The sequence below is a fragment of the Nicotiana attenuata genome, unplaced genomic scaffold, assembly GCF_001879085.1.
Source record: "Nicotiana attenuata strain UT unplaced genomic scaffold, NIATTr2, whole genome shotgun sequence".
Classification (NCBI taxonomy): Eukaryota; Viridiplantae; Streptophyta; class Magnoliopsida; order Solanales; family Solanaceae; genus Nicotiana; species Nicotiana attenuata.
In genome coordinates, this window is record NW_017670856.1 from 305,517 (window position 1) to 326,310 (window position 20,794).

Genomic DNA, 20,794 nt, shown 5'->3' on the forward strand with positions numbered 1-20,794 from the left:
AAGTTGGAACTGTAGCCACTACCACCTCATCTCAGGTATGCTTTTTTGGGACCTAACTCAACTTTACTTGTTATTATCTCATCTAGTTTGTTAGATGTGCAAGCAGAACAACTTTTGCAAGTATAGATGGAGTACAAGATTGAAATTGGTTGGACCATTATAGATATTAAGGGTATCAACCCGACATTTTGTATGCATAAGATTTTACTGGAAGATAGGCACAAACCTTCCAGAGAACATCAAAGAAGGCTGGACCCCAACATGAAAGAAGTGATCAAGTGGTTAGATGCGGGAATCAGTGTGTTCCAAAGAAGGGCGGTATGACTGTAGTGCAAAATGAGAATAACGAGTTGATCTCAACACGAACAGTCACAGGTTGGTGAATCTATATGGATTACAGAAAGTTGAACAAGGCTACCCGGAAAGACCATTTCCCACTGCTATTCATTGATCAGATGCTAGATAGATTGGCAGAGAGGTCCCACTCATGCTTTCTGGATGGATACTCGGGGTATAATCAGATCTCTATTGCCCTGGAGGATAGAGAGAAAATGTCGTTCACCTGCCTTATGGCATCGAACCTTTCAAAGAATGTCGTTTGGCCTATGCAACGCACCTGCCACATTCCAAAGGTGCATGATGGCCATCTTTTCAGATATGGTAGAGGAAATAATGGAGGTCTTCTGGATGACTTCTTAGTGGTTGGGAACTCATTCGATGATTGCCTTATGAACTTGAGAAGAGTATTGAAGAGGTGTATAGAGACTAATCTGGTATTGAACTGGGAGAAATGCCAATTCATGGTACAGGAAGGTATAGTGTTGGGGCACCTAGTGTCGAATAAGGGCATTGAGGTAGATCGTGCAAAGGTTGATGTGATAGAAAAGCTTTCACCACCCACTTCCGTCAAAGCAATAAGAAGTTTCCTTGGCTACGCTGGTTTCTATAGACGGTATATAAAAGATTTTTCCAAAATTGCTAACCCCTTGTGTAAATTGCTTGAAAAGATCACCCTTTTGTGTTTTCTGATGACTGCAGGGTAGCTTTTAAGGAAATGAAGAAGAGGTTGGTGACATCACCTATCATAGTTGCACCTGACTGGGAGCAACCATTTGAGCTGATGTGTGATGCAGACGACTATGATGTAGGAGTAGTTCTTGGACAGCGGAAAGAGAAGTCATGCATCCAATTTACTATGCAAGTAAAACTTTGAGTGGTGCCCAACTAAATTACACAGTGACCGAGAAGGAGATGCTAGCAGTGGTGTTCGCATTTAACAAATTCAAGTCATACCTAGTAGTCTCGAAGGTAATTGTTTATACTAACCATGCTGCTCTCAGGTACCTAATTGAGAAGAAGGAGTCAAAGTCGCGCCTGATTCGATGGGTGTTACTACTGCAAGAATTTGACTTGGAAATCTGTGACCGAAAGGGAACGGAGAACTGAGTGGTTGATCACTTGTCGACTAGAAGGAGCCGAGAAGAAGGTTGAGGTGGAAGAGATTGTGGAGACTTTCCCGGATGAACAACTATTAGCCACGAGTCTTGAGGTAGCGCCATGGTATGTAGACACTTCAAACTACCTGGCGAGCGGTATTGTTCCCTATGACCTTTCCTCTGTTCAAAAGAAAAAGTTCTTTCGTGATTGTCGCATGTATTATTGGGATAAGCCTTATTTGTTTAGGATTTGTGTTGATAAATGATCCGGAGATATATCCCCGAGATAGACCAATCTTTTATTTTGCAGGCGTGTCACGCGTCACCATATGGTGGCCATTTAGGGGGTGTAAGGACAGCTGTGAAAGTGTTGGAGTCGGGCTTCTACTGGACGATATTGTTCAAAGATGCACATTTATGGGTGAAGGGTTGTGATGAATGCCAATGAACCGTGAATATTTCTCACCGACGTGAGATGCCTATGAATCCAATTCATGAGGTAGAAGTGTTTGATGTATGGGGAATCAATTTCATGAGGCCTTTTGTCAGTTCATATGGCAACAAGTACATACTCGTAGCTGTGGACTACGTATCGAAATGGGTAGAAGCCGCCGCACTTCCAACAAATGATGCGAAGGCAGTTATTAGTTTCCTGAGAAAGAACATCTTCACCCAATTTGGCACTTCAAGAGCTATCTTCAATGATGGGGGTACCACTTCTGCAACCGAGCCTTTGAAAAGCTGTTGGAGAAATATGGCGTTCGCCATAAAGTTGCTACTCCGTATCACCCACAAACGAGTGGGCAAATTGAGGTGTCAAACTGAAAAATAAAGAGTGCTCTGACCAAAACTATTTATGCTATTCGGACTGAATGGGCGAGGAAATTGGATGATGCGCTATGGGCTTACCGCACTGCATTCAAAGCTCCGATTGGTATGTCGCCGTATAAATTGGTGTTTGGAAAGGCATGTCACTTGCCAGTGGAGTTAGAGCATAAGGCCTTCTAGGCGTTGCGGCAATTAAATCTGGACGTGGAGGCAGCTGGAACAAGTAAAATCACAGAGTTGCATGAACTTGACGAGTTTCGGTACCATGCTTTTGAGATTACAAGGTTATACAAGGAAAGAATGAAACTGGTGCACGACAAATATATTCTTGAGCGAAATTTTAAGCCGGGAGACAGTGTATTATTATTTAATTCGAGATTGAGGTTGTTTCCGGGCAAATTGAAGTCAAGATGGTCAGGACCATTTTGTGTGGTAGAGATTCATCCCACCGGAGCCGTAGAAATTGCTGCAAAAAGTGACTCTCGCACGCTCAGAGTCAATGGGCACAGGTTAAAACATTATTTGGGCATGAAAGACGCGAAAGTAGTATCGGTGACTCATTTGCTCGAGCCACCAATGTTGAGTGAGCCTTAAATGCTATTACTTGCGTCGTGCCACGATGTTAAATCAGGCGCTTCATGGGAGGGAACCCATTGTAATGTTGTATTCATCATGCCATGACGTTAACTAAGACGCTCGTTGGGAGGCAACCCAATTCGTAGTTGTTTTTTTGTGTAGTTAGAATTTTTCTTTTCTTTTTTAGGTACTAACAAGTTTGTAGGTGATTTTGGCCAATCGAGCAGGGCATTTTGTGCCGTATGGAGAAATACTGGCGTGGGAGCTCGCCTAGCGAGGTGCAGGGCGAGGTGAATCAGGCGCTAGGCCTCACTCCGCAAGCCCCAGGCTCGCGTTAGAGTTGGCCTCGCGAGGGGTAACGCGAGATGGAGCGCAGGCGTCGCCAGGTAAGTATTTTTTAGGCTTCTTTTAATTTTTGTTCCCATATGTGCTTCTAACTCCCTCACTTAAATGCCCAAACAAAACACAACAACACAAAACCCTAACCTAAAACACTTCACTCTTCACAAAACTCTCACTGCCATCCCTCCCCCTCCCAGCTCCATTGAAGTCAAGCAATCTTCTCCTATTTCCTTCACTTGAAAAAACAGTACCAAGGCAAATCTTTCCTCTTAAAGCATCTAAGGTATGATTTTTTATCTCCTTCCTTTGCAATTTCGAATTGGATGCTGGCATGAAATTAGACACAACATTTGGGGATTGTTCTTCGTTATAATTATGTGTGTGTGTTCCAACCCCATGAACCCCATAGGAATGGTGTTGTTATTGTGTGAACAAGTGGTAGCACGGAACTCCCAAGCCAATTTGGGAGGGTGAGGCAATCCCTCACCCCTACAAATACGCCCATGGCACTAGTGCATGCTAAGTGTTTGTTATAATGCCTCAAAGGCATTCTTTGTCCCCATGGGAGCCCGAGTCTTCAGGATTATAAGACTAGTGCTATGTAGTTGTGCACCACTTTAAAATCTTAAGTGTGGGGTGGCTCACTGGTTGCCCGATGCTTTGAATGTGGAGGAAGCACCCATGTGTCATTACTTCATTCTCATGCTAAAAAAATATAAGGTGAAGTCTGAGTAACCTCGGAAATTGTTGGAAATCATGTGTAAACTCTTAAGTGTGGGGTGGCAAGATTATGTGTTGAATGTTATAATGCATCTTAACTGATTGATTCTTACTTGTGTAGGAACGAATATGTCTCTAAGAAAAGACACAGGTAAAGGCAAAGCCACATCCACTGCTCCGACTAAGGCTACCTTAGCACCTCCACCGAAGAAGAGAAAAGGGGGGAAGCTACTTCTAGTTAAAGTGATGGATTGCGAGCTGTGGCAGCTATAGCAGCACACGTTCACAACCTCAAGGCCAACGAGAGTTTGGCATCAAAATCATTCTCCCGCATACTAAGGATTGGTACAGGTGTTGTAGGCCAAAACATGTAAATCCGGAAGGTGCTATCCATGAACGCAGCCTGCAAGCAAAGTACCAGGCAATTTGGAGGGGCATCCATGATTTGGGGTTGCGCTATGTATTCAAGAACATAAGGGATATTAATCTTAATCTAGTTCGGGAATTCTATGTAGGGTTTGATCCACAGGATACTGAACAACTGGTGACGATTCGTGGACGATTGATAAATTTTTCAGCCACAGCCATATGTAGCTTTTTAGGTGCTCCGGATGTTCCTGTGGAGCCATTGGACTACTTCATTCACCGGCCTATATAGAGAGAGCTGAGACACATGCTTTGTGGTGTCAATTCTACGACAGCGTGGGTCCGGGATAAGAAAATAAATCGGCAAAGGAAATTCCCCAAGAAGAAGATGAGGGCGGAGGCTCAAGTATGGCTTAAACTGATAAATGCACGGCTCCTACCGTGCAATCATGACACGCTCATTAGCCGTGAGAGGACTTGTGTGCTCTACTTCCTCATGACGAGTCAAAGGGTGAATGTGGGTCATTTGATCCGCTACCAGATGTCTTTTAGTAAGAACGAGTAAGAAGGTCGATCGCATGCCATTTGCCAATTTTTTGACTCAGTTCTTAAGACACGAGGAGGTTGAGGAGGAGACAGAGTTTGACCACATCATTGATTAGCACCTACGACAAACGGACATCACTAGTATCTTGATGAAAGAAGAGACTGCCACGCTATCATTGATTGGCGCCGAGTGCAATGCTCGTGATGATAGTGTACGGCTCATTTCTATGGGATGATGGATTTGTAGCTGAGGACAGGGGGTCGGCCGGCCACGACTAAGGAGAGGACCTTATTGGATGAGCAGTTCCCGCTCAATGCTCATGCCCAGCAGCTGGTTGGGATATGTGATGGATATAGACTCCCTAAGGACGAGGATGTCAACACACCTGAGCAGTCCAAGGCCGAGCCGGAGTAGTCAGATGATGAGGAGGAGGAAACACAAGACGAGGAGTGGGTAGCCTCGGAGGATGAGGATGATGATGCAGCTTGACCAGGGAGTTTCCTTACACCCTACTCAATTTTCTTGTTTTCTCTATTCGTGTATGCACAGAGGACTGTAGACATGTGATTTTTGACCCTCCCCAAGATTTTATATATTTTAGCATTTAAATACTTAGTTTAGGTCTAATATAGCTATTTCAACTAATTTTGACACTTTTACTTTATTTCGTCACAAAATGAAAATTACAAAAAAATTTCTTCTTTTTAGTTGCTTTTAGTTTATATACCTTTTGTAAAACTAAAAAAAATACAAAAATAGTACCTTATTTTATTTTAATATGATATTTGAAAATACCAAAAAAAAATAGATTTGTTTTAACGGTTAGTCTTATTTTAATAGTTATTTTACTTAAGTAGGAATAATTAGTAAATGAGGTCGTATTTTTAGTCTCGTTCGCGGTGAACGAATAAAATTTGGGCTCAAACAACCTATTTTTAGACCTAATTTTTTGACATAGCCCATAACAACCTAAGCCCAATACCCAATACCCACTAACCTAACCCTATATACTCTTCATTCTAAAAAGAAAAGGAGCCGAAAATACACAAAAATAGAGCCTAGATCCCTAAGAGAAAGAGGTCCGCCGCTAAACGACCACCTATAAGATTTGGTCTTCTTCTCCAAGAGACCTGAAGAGAAGCAGCCGTTACACACAGACCTCCCCCCCATCAGTTCATCTTCTTCGTTACTCCCCATCCAAAAACCAGCCGGAAGAACACCAAGAGAACACCCCCTTCATCTTCTTCACCCTTAAACTCTAATCCCCTGAACCTCACGCCAACCACACCAGACGACCTCCTCCAATTCCAGCCAGCGCCAGTTGCTTTCGAACACCATGAACCTCCATTGAACACCCCCTAAAACTCCATTGAAACAGACGAATAAAGCTCCAAAAAAAGAGCTGAAAACTCCCCATAAACCAGCCTTTAATCCACTTCGAAGCAGCTCGAAAAATAGTCCGAAATCCGGCCAGAAACTCGAGCGACGACGAGAAATCAGAGAGAAAAGGAGCGTCTCGTTCTTCACCAGAGTTTGCCGGAAATCAACCTCCCACCAGCCGTTGACCTTGCCTGAACTGAAACAAAAACAGAAAAACTGAGCCGTGGGAAAACAGTAGCGAAACGTAGAGAGGAGCATAGGAGAGGAAGAGCTAAGATTATAGCGTTGATTCTCGATCTTTTTCCCCACTGATTTTCAGTTTGTTGTTGCTCTGATTTTGGAGTTTAATTCCCTCTGATTTTCAGCTCGAATTTGTTCTTTATTAGTGTTGGTCAGTTGAGAGTTCGGAGGCGAGGTTGTCGTCGAGTTTGTTGTCGAGGTTCTCCAGTCAAAATCGCGTAGTCGAGTCGGTTGTCGTATTTGTTTTGGTGTTGCAGCAGAAATTTATTTTGAATGAAAGTTCAGAAGATTTTCTTCGCCAAAGTCTGCCAGTCTCGTCCGATTTAGTTCGCGATTTGGGTGTATCGCTGTTTCCATTTTCTACTACTTTATTAAAAGGAGTTTCAGCTAAACAGGTTCATTTCTCACTTTCATGTATTTAATGGTTCATAATTAATCTGGTTTTACATGACTTTGGCTCGTTATCTAGTCTGCTTGCCCGTTTAAATGCCTCTCACCGATCTTGTTTTGTTGTTTCATATATTTGTTAGAAATTTCAGCATTGCGCTTAGGCTTAAATCTTCAAAATAAGTGTTTGAGTTTCTGGTTTAATTTTGTTTGACACACTCAGTTGTTTCATTCGATAGTCTGCCTCGTTTTGTTGCTTATTTCGTTTGAAATTAAAGTGGTGGGTTTCTAAGGATATTGAATTGCTTTGCTGCTTTTGGGAGTCCTCTAGAGTTCATTATTAAGGTTGAATGAGGCGTAAAAGCGGACAGTGGGGTTTGAACATGACTAAAGAAAATTGGCCAAATAATCTTAATAATAATAATTTGTTATTAGTTGTGTATACGTTCGCGTGACACGAGTACGTTTTAAAAAAAATAAATATTTGTAGTTTGCCTTAGGCACGTTAATATATCGTCGTGATTGTGTACACGTTTGCGTGACATAATTCCGATTTTTAAAAAATAAAATCGGAGTATGCGTTCGCGCAACTTCAACTAAACATTCTTAATAATAATAAAGCGTTATTAATTGTGGACACGTTCGCGTGACATGATTTTGACGCGCAAAACAAACGGGTACATGGACGCGTGACCTGTTTTAAGATAATTTCTTAATTAAAAGGGGTAAATGCACATAGGTTTAAAAATGAGTAATTAAACAATTTAATTAAGCCAAATATGATAAAAGCGACCGTGCTAAAACCACAGAACTCGGGAATGCCTAACACCTTCTCCCGGGTTAACAGAATTCCTTATCCGGATTCCTGTGTTCACAGACCATAAATAGAGTCAATTTTTCCTCGATCCGGGATTTAAACCGGTGACTTGGGACACCATAAATTATCCCAAGTGGTGATTCTGAATAAATAAATTAATCCCATTTCGATTCTTGTCACTTTAATTGGAAAAACTCCATATCCCCTCGGGTAAAAAGGAGGTGTGACAAAGGGCACCCGTAGGTGCGAAGGCGCAGAAACACGTGGAGGACCGCAGAAGCAGATTTTGCCTAGCTTGGAGGGAACCGCACCTGCGATGGATTTCCTCAGGTGCGGAGCTGCAGGTGCGGGCGTGCGGCTGGTGTATCGCAGATGCGAAAGTGCGGGCTGGGCAGTGTGTCTCTTTAAAACGAGGGTTTGGCTTATTTTCACTTCATTCCTCTATGGGATCCAGTCTTGGGGCGATTTTGGAGCTCCATCTTCATCATCTACGTCAAGGTAAGTGATTCCCACCTATTGCCAGTTAAATACATGACTTATATACGGATTTAAGCATGGAAATTAGTAGAAATTTTGGGGCTTGAAAGAAAAACCTAGAAATTTATATTCTTGGATTTTGACCACGAAATTGGACATGGAATTTGGAATAAACTATATATTTGAGTTCGTAATATTATGGGTAATGTTTATCTTCGAAAAATTTCGGGATCCGGGCACGTGGGCCCAAAGGTGATTTTATCGACTTTTCGAGCGGAGTTGGGAATTGTTGTAAATTGAATCGTTATGAGTATTAGAGTATATTTTCATTGGTTTGCGCATTGTTTGGGTAGTTTTGGAGAATTGGGCATCAGATTGAGTTGTTGGAGTGGCGTTGGAGCCGGTTATGGAACTTCGGAGCGAGGTAAGTCTCCTTTCTAACCTTGTAAGAGGGAATTAATCACATAGGTGAACTAAATTATTATGTGCTCCATTTTGTGGGGGCTACGTACGCACGAGGTGACGAGAGTCCATACGTAGCTACTAGTTATGCCTATGTCCGGGTAGTTTAGGTTAACATCATGCCTCGTTGTCCTTGCTATTTGGTTTATGGTTATTGTTTGCCTTGAAAAGAAACAAGATCGAGGTTGCGTAATAATTGTGTTGAAAGGAATTTAAATTGAGGAATTTAAGATTTTAAGAGTTTCAAGTGAACTTCGTATTTCGAAAAGGACTGAGGAATATTATAATAACTTAAGAAATCTATGTGTAACCGCGTCGCACGTATGTTCCGCGAGCGGGGTAATTTCCTTAAAAACTCCTAGTTGAATTGTCTTTACTTTGAAAAGAATCAAGAAAGGGTTATGATTTCATGTTACATTTATATGTTGGCCGCATCGCAGGTATGATTCGCGAGCGGGATAATTCCTTAAATTTATATTTGACCGCGTCGCAGGTATGATTGGCGAGAGGGGAAATTCCTTGAATTTACATTTACCACGTCGCATGTATGATTCGCGAGCGGGGTAATCGATGCATCTATGGTTATTGCGTCGTTCGACCCTCTGTTGCGCTCTTTTTTCTTGCGAAATCGGGTTCCAACACGTGATAACTCTTTTAAGGAAGGTGTTAAAAGAGAGAGTCGCCACGTAACGGGTTTGAGGTTCGTTAGGACACCTATTTGCAAATAACTCTGGTTTAACCAGTTTGTGTCACCAAAGATCGGGTAAGGGTTCAAATTACCTCGAAGAGAAGGTTTTAGGTACTCTTCGAGGTCCACAGTTGTGGATCCCGGTCGAACTCGAATTATATGAATTAGTCAGACAAATAAAGAAAGCAAGAAGTTTGGAAAAATTCATCATTAAAAGAATTTGAATACACACAAATAATTTATTTAAAGACAAGATGGGAGGTCCTAAGCTTTTTAGCCTAAAAGATCACCCCGTGCAACATAAATAATACTTCGTAACTCCCTCGAGATAGGGTGTTACTCATATTATTCAACGGGCACAGACTATCATCTCCTGCTACCCGATTACTATCTTTAAGTTTGTTACCTAGAGCGCACTAATTGATTCTAAATCGTGTCTTATGCGTGCACTACCCGTCCTATTCCAATGGTCCAGGAGGCGTTTGGACCTCTATTTTGGATAGTTCTAGACTTAACTTAGGCTGTTAAAAAATGATAAAACTAGGCAACATACAAAACAAGTCGGACTTCATGTAAAGGCAATTAAGGGCTCAAGTTAGCCTCCACACTTAGACAACAAATGCATGCGAACAAATTCTCACATTAAGCTTTAGACGATTTCAGAATTGAGCAAAATTAAAACCATTAAGCCCTATAGACATGGTTTCTATGTGAATGCAAGGTGCCATCTTATAGACATGATTTCTAAATAACTATATAGTTTAGGGGAATCTGGTATGGCATGCTGATTATTGACATTACAAATTATACGTGATTAGACTTATAGACATGATCTCTAGGTGATTTACGCAGTAGTTGGCAGTGATGACTGTTGGAAATACTCAGAATTACTTAGTTTGATCCTATATGCATGCTTTCTAATAGTGGCAGGGCTGAGCAATGAAACAGTGTTTGAAAGCTTAATACTAACACTTTAAAATGAGTGATAATATCCAATGGGCAGGATTTCTAACGATTAGTAATTGAAATTAACTTTTTTATACTTAACCCCTATAGGCATGTCTTCTAGGTGAGCAGTATTATAACAACATCAAATTAACAAATTAAAGTCCTATAGGCATGATTTCTAATAAAACACATATGAGCAGAATATGTTGAACGAATTAAACACTTAGGTCCTATAGGCAGGTTATCTAACAACACGTAGGAGTACAACATTTTGAACAAATTAAACATCTATAGGCAGGATTTCTACCCGTTTCATGCAAACATTAGAATAGATCCATTTTCTCAATTTTACTAGCATCCCAATTGTTATTACAATATTATTACAAGCACGTGAATGAAATAAATAACAAAGTTACAAAATAACTATAGTGGGCCTAAGACAAGCCCAAAGTATACCCAACCGAGAAGTCACAGTCAATCCAACACAAAATAGCCAAAACCCAATAGCTATCAAAGATTCAGAAAACAACCATTTACAGAAGCCCATTGACTTATTCAGCGGGTAAAAAGGGGTAGAATTGAGCAATTAGAACAAAATGGCCAAAGAACCTTAGACCCTAGTGTTTCAGAGCTCACAAGGGTCTCTATTGGACCCCGATCAGTGCTCACACTAGGGAGGTTGATAGAGAAGACTTAGGGGAGGGCCTTGGCTTTCAGCCGGCCCAGAATTAGACTCATAACAAGAACAATTCATGAAAAATAGTAATAAAGTAATAGGTTTGGAAAAGCATTTGCAAAGACTATAAGATATCACATAATGAACTCAAGAATCAAACTAACACATTGGGCAGGGTGACATATGATAAGAAACAAAGAGCGTGGGATTGCAAAGTCAACAGGCAAGGGCATTAGACTAGTAAAACCAAGTGATGCAACCAGTTTAGAACTTAAAGGATCAGATTATGCCAAACTCATGATTAAACAGTATAGTACAAACGGGATTAGATATCATAGAGGGCATTAGTCAAGGAGGATTAATTTAAAGGACAGCAAGTTGTTAGAGGTACAACATTGGACATGACAAAAACACATAGAGTGGTAACCATAGTCATACGAGCATACTACACTTAGAGTAAAGGTCTTAAACAAGTTAGGACATGCTAATAATATCAATTAATCACTAGAAGTACAGAATTAGCCAGAGAACATGGATTAAACCATATAATCAAGGCAGAACATTCGACTTATCAATAACACCAAACTAAACACGCTTCATCTGTCCAAATTAACTAAGTTAGGTGCAAAGACATTTTTAGGCTAGCAATTATAGGCAGAATCATACATAAAGAGAGTCAAGGGAATGCATTAAGATCATGAACTTTAGAGAACATGCTAACATAATAGAATAAACATTGCGAAGGTTTAGAAACTAACCAGTGATTGTTCAATAAACAAGAAATGAGCAGCAGTGGGGACCTAGAGTCTCAAATGTGTCAAGTTCCCAAGGGTTTCAAGAACCCAGTGCAGTGCTCACACCCACGAGATGGTCAGAAAAGTAAAAATCCGGTGGCCTTGGCTTTCAGCCAGCCAAGAGCCAAACAGAACAGAATAGTAAACAAATACAGAGTAGAAACCTCAGTTTTTAGTGATTTTTTGTCTGTCCAAAAAAAGGGGAAGGGAATGGGTTTATATAGTGGTAAGATCAGCACATAAGTAAGGAAATACAATCAATCAAACCATAAAAGGAAAGAAAAACACATAAATCAAATAAAATCGGGTTAGGAGAAGAATCCGATAAACCCCTAATTTTTTTAGGAAAAACAAATATCAACGGAATATACACAAAAACAGTAGCATAGGATGAATATAGACACAAATAATACTCAAAATCAGAGAATCGAACCAATTTTGGTTAGATTTGAAGAGATCAGTAATCCTAGTTTTAGGGTATGTAAGAATCAACAAAAATACACAAATATTTGTACTCACAATAGAACAAAGGATGAACATAGACAGAATAGCAGAAAGATCAGTGATTGAACCTATTTTGGTTCGATTTGATGAGATTTGCTATATGGCAAGCACTATAGGAGAGTAACCAGTACCAGGAGGAGGTCATATATGGAAAGTAGTAGCCACGGGATCCCATATTAGACGGGATTAGGAGAGGATTTAGGGGGCGGCGGCTAGAGTTCTTAGGAGGGAGAAAGGAGGTGAGGGATATTAGGGCGGCAAATGGAGGAGAATGAGATTAGGGTTGGGTGTTTGGGTAGTTAAAGGGGAGGGTTTGATATGGGCCGTTGATCTCTATATGGGCCGTTGATCTCAGAGATCAACGGCTACGATTAAAAGGTAGTTGGGGCGGGTTATTAGAAACGGGTCGCGACCGGGTTAGGGGTTGGGTTAATTTGGTTTGAGCTGGGGTATTTGGCCGGTGTATTAGGTATTTTGGGCCATTTATTTGGTCCGAAATGGGTTTTAAAATGGGGCTAGTTTTTAAATACCCAACATTTATCAAAAAATAATTTATAAAAGTGATTAATAAATAAAAAAAATATTATTTGTGCGCTAGAAAGATTAAAAATAATAACTTAACATTATAAAAAGTATAAGTTATTTTGGCATAAATAATGTAATTATATATGAATATAGGCTATTATTGTAAAAATGTACAATTAGCCTAAAAAATGCAAATGTAATTATGAAATAAAAAAAAGTAAAATATTTAAAGATACATGTTGGCGTAAATAATAAGTTTGGATGATGAAATCATTATAAAAAATAATTTGAAGGATAATTATTAGATATTTATACAATAAATGCAGAAAGAAATAATTTAAAGCCTTTAAAAATTATGAAAAATTATGAAAAATGCTTGTATATATTTATAAGCTAAATGCTGATGCAAATATACTATTTTGAAAGTACATATATATATATATATATATATATATATATATATATATATATATATATATATATATATATATATATATATATATATATATATATATGAGGAAAAAATTGGGTATCAACACCCTCGGTAGTGCACAATTTACATTTATATTGGATCAGGCCGAACTGTCCCGACCCAAACCGATGGGCCGCGACGGGCACCCGGTACCTTACTCAATCGAGTACCAACGTAACGTATCTTTCTTATTACATCATCATATACACATGACATACGGGCCTAATAGGCCAACATGATCCTTTATAAACTCATAACATAGGCCGACAAGGCCGTACAATCTTTTATGTACACGACATATGTCTACTAGCCTCTAAGAGTACATAAATGTCATAAAGGTCGGGACAGAGTCCCGCCATACCAAACAATACACGTATAAATCATACTAACCAAACGAGCAACTCCGAAGCAAATGGAGTGCACCAACATCTTCCGTGAGCTGATAGCCTACTTGGAGGGCTCTCGACATATCTATCGGGACCTGCGGGCATGAAACGCAGCGTTCCCAGGCAAAAGGGACGTCAGTACGAATAATGTACCGAGTATGTAAGGCACATAAATAAATACATAAGAGACATGGAAGGAATATAGAGTACATGACTCAATCTGTAAGTCTGAATAACTTGTAAATCATAAATTACGTTTAGCGTCATGCATACGCGTATGAATGTCATGCCGTGCATAGGTACATGTTTCATAAATCATCAGCCTCTGAGGGCATCCCATCATATCATATCGGCCACTGTGGGCTAAATCATCATCGTATACCAGCTGATCAGGTGGTGGTGCGTATATAACGCCATAACCTTTCCCATATCCCATATACATATATACACACACATATATACGCGTATATAACGCCGTTTGAATCATATTTTAGCCACTGTGGGCAACATCATCATCATATACCAGCTGATCAGGTGGTGGTGCGTATATAACGCCGTAACCTTTTCCCATATCCCATATACATATATTTACATATATACGCGTATATAACGCCATCTGGTCATGGGTCAATGCACATGTATAAATGAGTGAAATGCATGAAAAATACATAATAATCTCGATATTTCTTCCGGATAAACTTTTTCAACTGCGTATTATATTGAGACCCATGAACAGAAGATAATAATAATTCTCATGGGGAATCAAGAATATAGACACCCCTACTATTTCTATGAATAGAGTAATTTGTAGAAGCTGTGTATTTGCTCGTTTCTTCAGTATAATTTGGACCATGCCAAAAGAAAGAAGGGATAGCCTTAACATACCTGTTCCTGGAATTATTCGAATGAAATGAAACTTCTGCTTCAGTGAAATATGTTGAACGAGATTTGCTTGAATTCTTCGAAATTCTTGGAACGAAATTGTTCTGCTTTTCACGTCTTAGTGTAGTTAGCTCCCAACGTTATTTGTTCTTATTGTTGAAAAGAGATAAGACTTTAAATGCAAAGTTTGGAATTTGCTATTGTTTGTATTCTGTTCCTAATGGCCAACGTTTGGAATTGAATTTCCAAGAGCAAGAATAATGTTCTGTTCTTTTATTGCAAAGTCTTCAAAATAATGGCCGCTAGTCTTATTTGCTAAGACTCACTCTTAGTCATTTCATAATTAGCCATAAGGCCAAAAGTGACTACTTAGTCACTTTCAATTTCATGGCTTCTTGCCACGTGTAATTCTATCTACTTATTGGTTATTTGGGTAATGTCCTGTTACCCGGTAATTAATTAATTACCCGTATAATTTAAAAATTGTCTCAACTTAATTAAATACTATTCTCTTTTAACATACCTTGTACACCTTACTATCATGCCATGTAGTACCTTGTATGGCACTAGTCCATAAATACCGGGTATTTTAGCTCGGGCCGTATTTTATCCCAAAATGCCAAACTTTGACAAAATTCATATTCTTAGACTTGTTCCCCCTTTCACCTTCATGAATTTACTAATCACTTGTGAAATAGCATAATCCTTATAATCCCCAAATAATCTTTTCCTTGGACTGATGTCAATTACCTTACGACGAATTCAACGTAAAATACTGCAGGATGCAACATTGTCGTAACTTATTACTGCGAAACGTAATATCACAGTAATATAATACTGTCGGGTATAACACTGTCGTAACTTAATACTGCAGGATGTAACATCAATCGTATTATATTACTGCAGCAACATCGTAATATATTACTGCAGAGCATAACATCGACGTAATACTGCGGGGCGTAATACGAACGTCCTCGGTGGAATTGTACGTGATAATACAACTGGGAGTCTCTTTTATAATTGGTATAAATTCATTGTTTGTGTGAGCATATGTTTTAAAGGAAGGAAATGATTAAGGTTCGTAAATATGGTGAAGACCTGTTAAGTTATTTCTTGTCCCGAGTGTTATTGTTGTGTATCATGCTTTATTAGAGTTTCGTATTATCACATTATTGGACAACTAGTAAGTGTCGGAGTGATCTCTCGTCGCTACTTCTTCGAGATTAGACTGGATACTTACTAGGTACGGGTTATTTTCGTACTCATACTACACTTGCTGTACATTTTGTTGTACAGGCACATGTATGGCCAGTGGCCTTATGGGCGCATCGGCTTGATTGATGCGGGGACTTAGGTGAGCTGCATCTTATGAGACGATCCGCAGCCAGCAGAGTCTCCTTCAGAGTAATTGTATTTTCTTTTCTGTCCAACTTTGTACTCCGGACAGTTATTGTATTGTATTTTAAATTCCTAGTAAATGCTCATGCACTTGTGACACCGGGTCCTAGGATGATTATGAGATTATTCAGTATTGACACTTGTTAAAAATCATTATTCTTTACTCTGTGAAGTTCATTACTTACTATTTAATTGAAGAAAATTATGATCTCGAAATATTAAAAATGAGAACTAAATTAACTATTTGGTGTTGGTTGCCTGACAGTGGTGTCCCGGCACCATCACAACCTTTAATGGGTTTTGGGTCGTGACAGGAGTAGTAGATAAGATACTCTTTACCTTGACGCTTGTAGTATTCTATCAAAATAAAATTGATGATGCTTAAAAAACATAGAGTACTAATTATTTATTGTGGCCTTGTTATACTATTATATCTAAAATAACAAACTTAATGAAAGTCTAAGTTTCTACCTCATTAAAAGATGAAAAATAATTTCCTCCGTTAAGTAATAATGATGAGTAAGAAAAACAAAAACCAAAAGTAAAGAAAACAAACTAATAATTAGGTGCCAAACGTTTCCTTTTTGCAAGAACAATTTCAAAGAGAAGTGCCAAAAATTTTGCCGTCATTGTGCGGTAAATTATTTGTGTATAAAACGTGAGGAAGTATCGGTAGAGGCGACAAATTGACGACTAATTCTTGATATTATTTTCATAAGTAATTATAAAAATCAGATTTTATGAGAAATTTCTATATTTTACTTCTCGAAACACTTGTTTTAAATCCAAATAGCAATTTCCGTCGGGTATCGATTTCATATGGAGCCCTTCGTATAAAATAATTGACTTCCTTTAAATATTAAGATTATTTGTGATAGAATTGCAAAAGGAATCAACTTTTTGAAGAAAAATTTCAATCCCATTGCAGTTGTTCCTTGGAAGAATTAATGGTAGGTTCGGCGCATGTATAGCTTAAATGGAAAGAATTTCATCCTTGGGTGATTTATAATTAATTTTCTTAAATTATACAAATATTTAAGGTTATAAATGTCAATCAATATTTCAGGAATATTTTGTCGTTCAACATTTAGCATAAATTATTCGTATTTTTATAATAATATATATAGAATGGATAGATAGATAGATTGTCACAATTTTCATGTCACCTGGTATGTGAAAACAAATACGAAGAGCCGACTTGGACTAGGTTCTCAAATCAGCTCATTAATATAAAAAGCTCGATTAAACTATTGGAGTAAGCTCAGATGGACTCAGCTCGAGCCTAGTTACCATCGTAATTAATTTATTTTACTTCGCCGACCTACAAAAATTGGTTGAAACTTCATCAAATTTTATATGCTTTATGCAGAGGAACAAGCTGATGTCTTTTCTTTATGTACAACCAACAGAAAATTTCTACTATTCGGTAAAGTTCTAATAACATGTAGTACTTTTTCTTGACAGACAACTAGATATTGTCTTCTTCATAGGAGGACTGTCAAACTCAAAGGGTTAGTAATAAGGACACTAACTTAGTGTTTAGAGAATTCAAAGAATTTCAAGCTATACATGAACAACTATAACTTTATTTTATCAGTACTCTCCATCTGAAAAGATGACATTCAACTTATCGGATGTTCTTATTGTTAAACTCCAAACTCAAGAGCAGGGGCGGATTTAGGGGCGGAAGGGGTTCACCCGATCGAATCCCTTTGACGAAAAATTACACTGTACATATAAGGCAAAATCCGGTTTGCACCTCTATATTTTATATTTCGAATCCCCTTGACACAACCCAAAAGTATAGGTCAGTGGTCGAGGTGGTTCAAAACCTTTGTAAGTTCACCAGCGAAAATCCTGCTTCCGCCACTGCTTAGGAATCCTAAAAAACTCAAACTAGGCACACACTCAGATCATTCACTCATTTATTAGGAATTGCCACAATTTCCATGATACCATAAATGGAAATTGTGGTAAGGCAATGAGTTGATCAGCATTTCCAGCAAGAGGCAGCTACAATAGGCTTTGATTTCCAGCCAAGAACCAAGCAACCCTTCTCTTCTGTGATAGTGAATCCTTCATATGCATTCACTTTGGCCAGCCACTGCTTTGCTTGTGACACCATCTTAGTAGGCGCTGCCTGAAAACCTGCTCGACTCATCCTCCTACGCCATTGGTCCACCCTCTCGTGCCTTTCCACTCGTGCTGGTCCCTCGCAACTCACAATGTTCTTAATCTCCTCTGCAAAGTAAAATTGCTCTATCTTCGCGCGCCTTGTGTCATACTTTGGCAGCATGACATCAAGGGAGTCGAAGATAGCAGAGTAATAATGCAATGCTTCCATGAATCTCCCAAGAAAAAAGGGTCCGTTGTGGCTCGAGTCTTGCTCCACTAGGACTAGAATCTTGGGAGATAGTTCATGAACTACCTGCAGAACAGAGTTGAGAGCACCGCGACTTTCCTTCACCACGCAATGGAGCTGAAGAATACTGTTAACCACGAGGACTTCGCCATCATATACTTTGATATCCTTCGGCTTAAGGTTTTCCAAATTGCTTTCCACAGCTGAAAACTCCAAATTAATACCAAGGCTTCTTGCATAGGCCTCAAGCTCATCTCCAATGATTTGGAATTTCTCGATATTTTCTCCAACAGCAGTGATCCTAAGGCGACGTGGGGGCTGACCAGGGCGATTAGTAAGACTCTGAATAAGACGACGCCATTGGTGACCATGTGGCAAACCAACGCTCATACCCAAATCAACCACATGAATTAAACTCTCTCCCTCAAAGGCTTCCAATATTGAACAATTGGCCACAAAATGGCCAAATTGAAAATGTGGACATATCTCATATAACAGCCCTAAAGCTTCTTCTTTTTTCTCCAAGGCCATGTCTGTTTTATTCATAGCAGGGGTAGCACAATAACCAACCGTGCCAAGTGGCTGCACCAAAGCCAACCGATCAGCGAGCCCCTGCACGAAACAGGATGCTACACGCTGGAAAGAAGTCCCAAATACTAAGGCACTAGCACGTAGCTCGGATAATAAGACCGAGGCACGTGACTTATCCCTACAAGCCACAGCTTCAGCACAAGTAATTAGAAGTTGGACTAGTTTCATGCCTTCCTCGTTTTCTTCCTCTTGATTAATTATATCAGCTGCTGCCTCTTCAATAGCCTCAGCAGCAAGGTACCTTTGGTTTAACGCCCAAACATGATCGCGAAAATGAAGCCTTGGCGCGAAGTGCAAGCTATTCACACTATTAGTGCTATCATTTCTTGGAATGCTGCTGCCACCGCCGCTGCTGCTACTGCTACTATCGCTATAAAAGCTAATGCTATTGCTCCCAAGCGATTCGCCAACACTCGGCGTCCTCCTTAGCCTTTTGAAATCCCCACTTTCATCGGACAAAGTGGAAACAATGCTAGCAGCATTTCTCTTGAAAACAGCTGTGTAAGGATTGAGAGAATAAGCCAATTCTTTGTGACTAAGGTAAAGGCCATTTACCAAAGGGTCATAACCAATTTGATCACCATTGAAAGGCTCAAGGGATAGGAAACCAGTGACCATATCATAAGTCATTTCTTTTTCTTATTAATTACAATAATGTGTAGTAGCTTTGTTCTCACGTTAATGAAAACGAAGAGATTTAATGAACAAAGCTGCTTGAAAGAACCACTCAACAGGGGAAGAGGGGTTTATATGCTTGCAAAATGGTTGTTTCTTAATTATGAGGATTGATAATTACGATAAATTTTGTCCAAATGCTATTGATTCTAATATAACTAATTTAACTACCGGAGAGACTTGACAGCGAGAGTTTGCCTGTGAAATAAAAATTAAAACATAGACCAATCAATGTGAAATCTAGGGACTAGATGACCTCCCGTGGTCTTGGACTTTTATATCTGGTTCCTAGCCATCTTCTAGCCTAATTGGTGACTATACATTCTCATCAAAAGATCATGACGCAAACATTGGCGGAGTCAGAATTTTCACAACGAGAATTCAAAATATAAAGAAGCGAACACCTGGAGAAGCCAAGGGAATTTAACCTATGCTATATATACAAAATATTTTTGAACTTATATATATAATGTAATTTTTCGGTGAAATGAGTTCGGATCTGCCACCCTAGCTCCATCCATTCATGCAAACGATAAACATGCAAGACATTCCCAGGTGAGTTAGCTGACTTAACTCTTGTTGGCTCATAGGTTCGATACTCGGGGGAGTGTAGGCCCTTCATTCGAACCTAATAACTTTGGTTCATACCCATGTGTCAAATAATTCATCAAGTAAGTACGATAATAGAGTTGAACCTAATAAATCTATTACTGGGTTCGTGTTAGTTGTAACTTTTGAATTCGTGATGTTTACCTAATTCACACATTTGGTGCTACTAACGACGGAACCATATTCGTCAGAAATTTATACCGCGGTAATAACGTACAAATATATTGTATACGGCTAAAATCGGGCCTACCCAATTTTGCCATTTGACCGAGGACAGGGAATTGCATCGAAGGTCAGCCTCGTAATGGATCAGATTAAAGCACGAGGACAAGGTACCGAGTTCGAGAATCGAGGTGCCTGTCGAGATCGAGACCGGCAGCGATTGAGACCAAATAGGGCAGACTTCGAGCAAAGCGCAATAACAGAAAAAGCGAGATATCCGTGACTGGTCGAAGATCATGGCGGAAATCTTGGAACGGATCAAATCAAGGGCGGTTGTTTAGGCTAATCATAGGATTTACTCCCGCTATTAGAATTGTACCATAGATAGGATTCCTCTACTATATAAAGAGGGTCCTAATCATTTAGTAATCACCTTACATTCATGCATATCAAAGCAATACAACACTTTTCTGGCTCATATTCTTGTTCATCAGCTTATTATATTTTTAACTGTTCTTGCATCTCGAGGGTATCCAAACTCGAG

The 20,794-nt window shown here is 39.4% G+C and overlaps 1 protein-coding gene across 1 annotated transcript; it reads right to left on the bottom strand.

The window, feature by feature from the left end:
• Positions 1-17,841: 17,841 nt before the first annotated feature.
• On the bottom strand, positions 17,842-19,434 carry LOC109243939 (DELLA protein RGL1-like). The gene has a single exon (XM_019410957.1). It carries the CDS (start codon positions 19,432-19,434, stop codon positions 17,842-17,844), a length of 1,593 nt encoding a protein of 530 aa, XP_019266502.1.
• Positions 19,435-20,794: the final 1,360 nt, after the last annotated feature.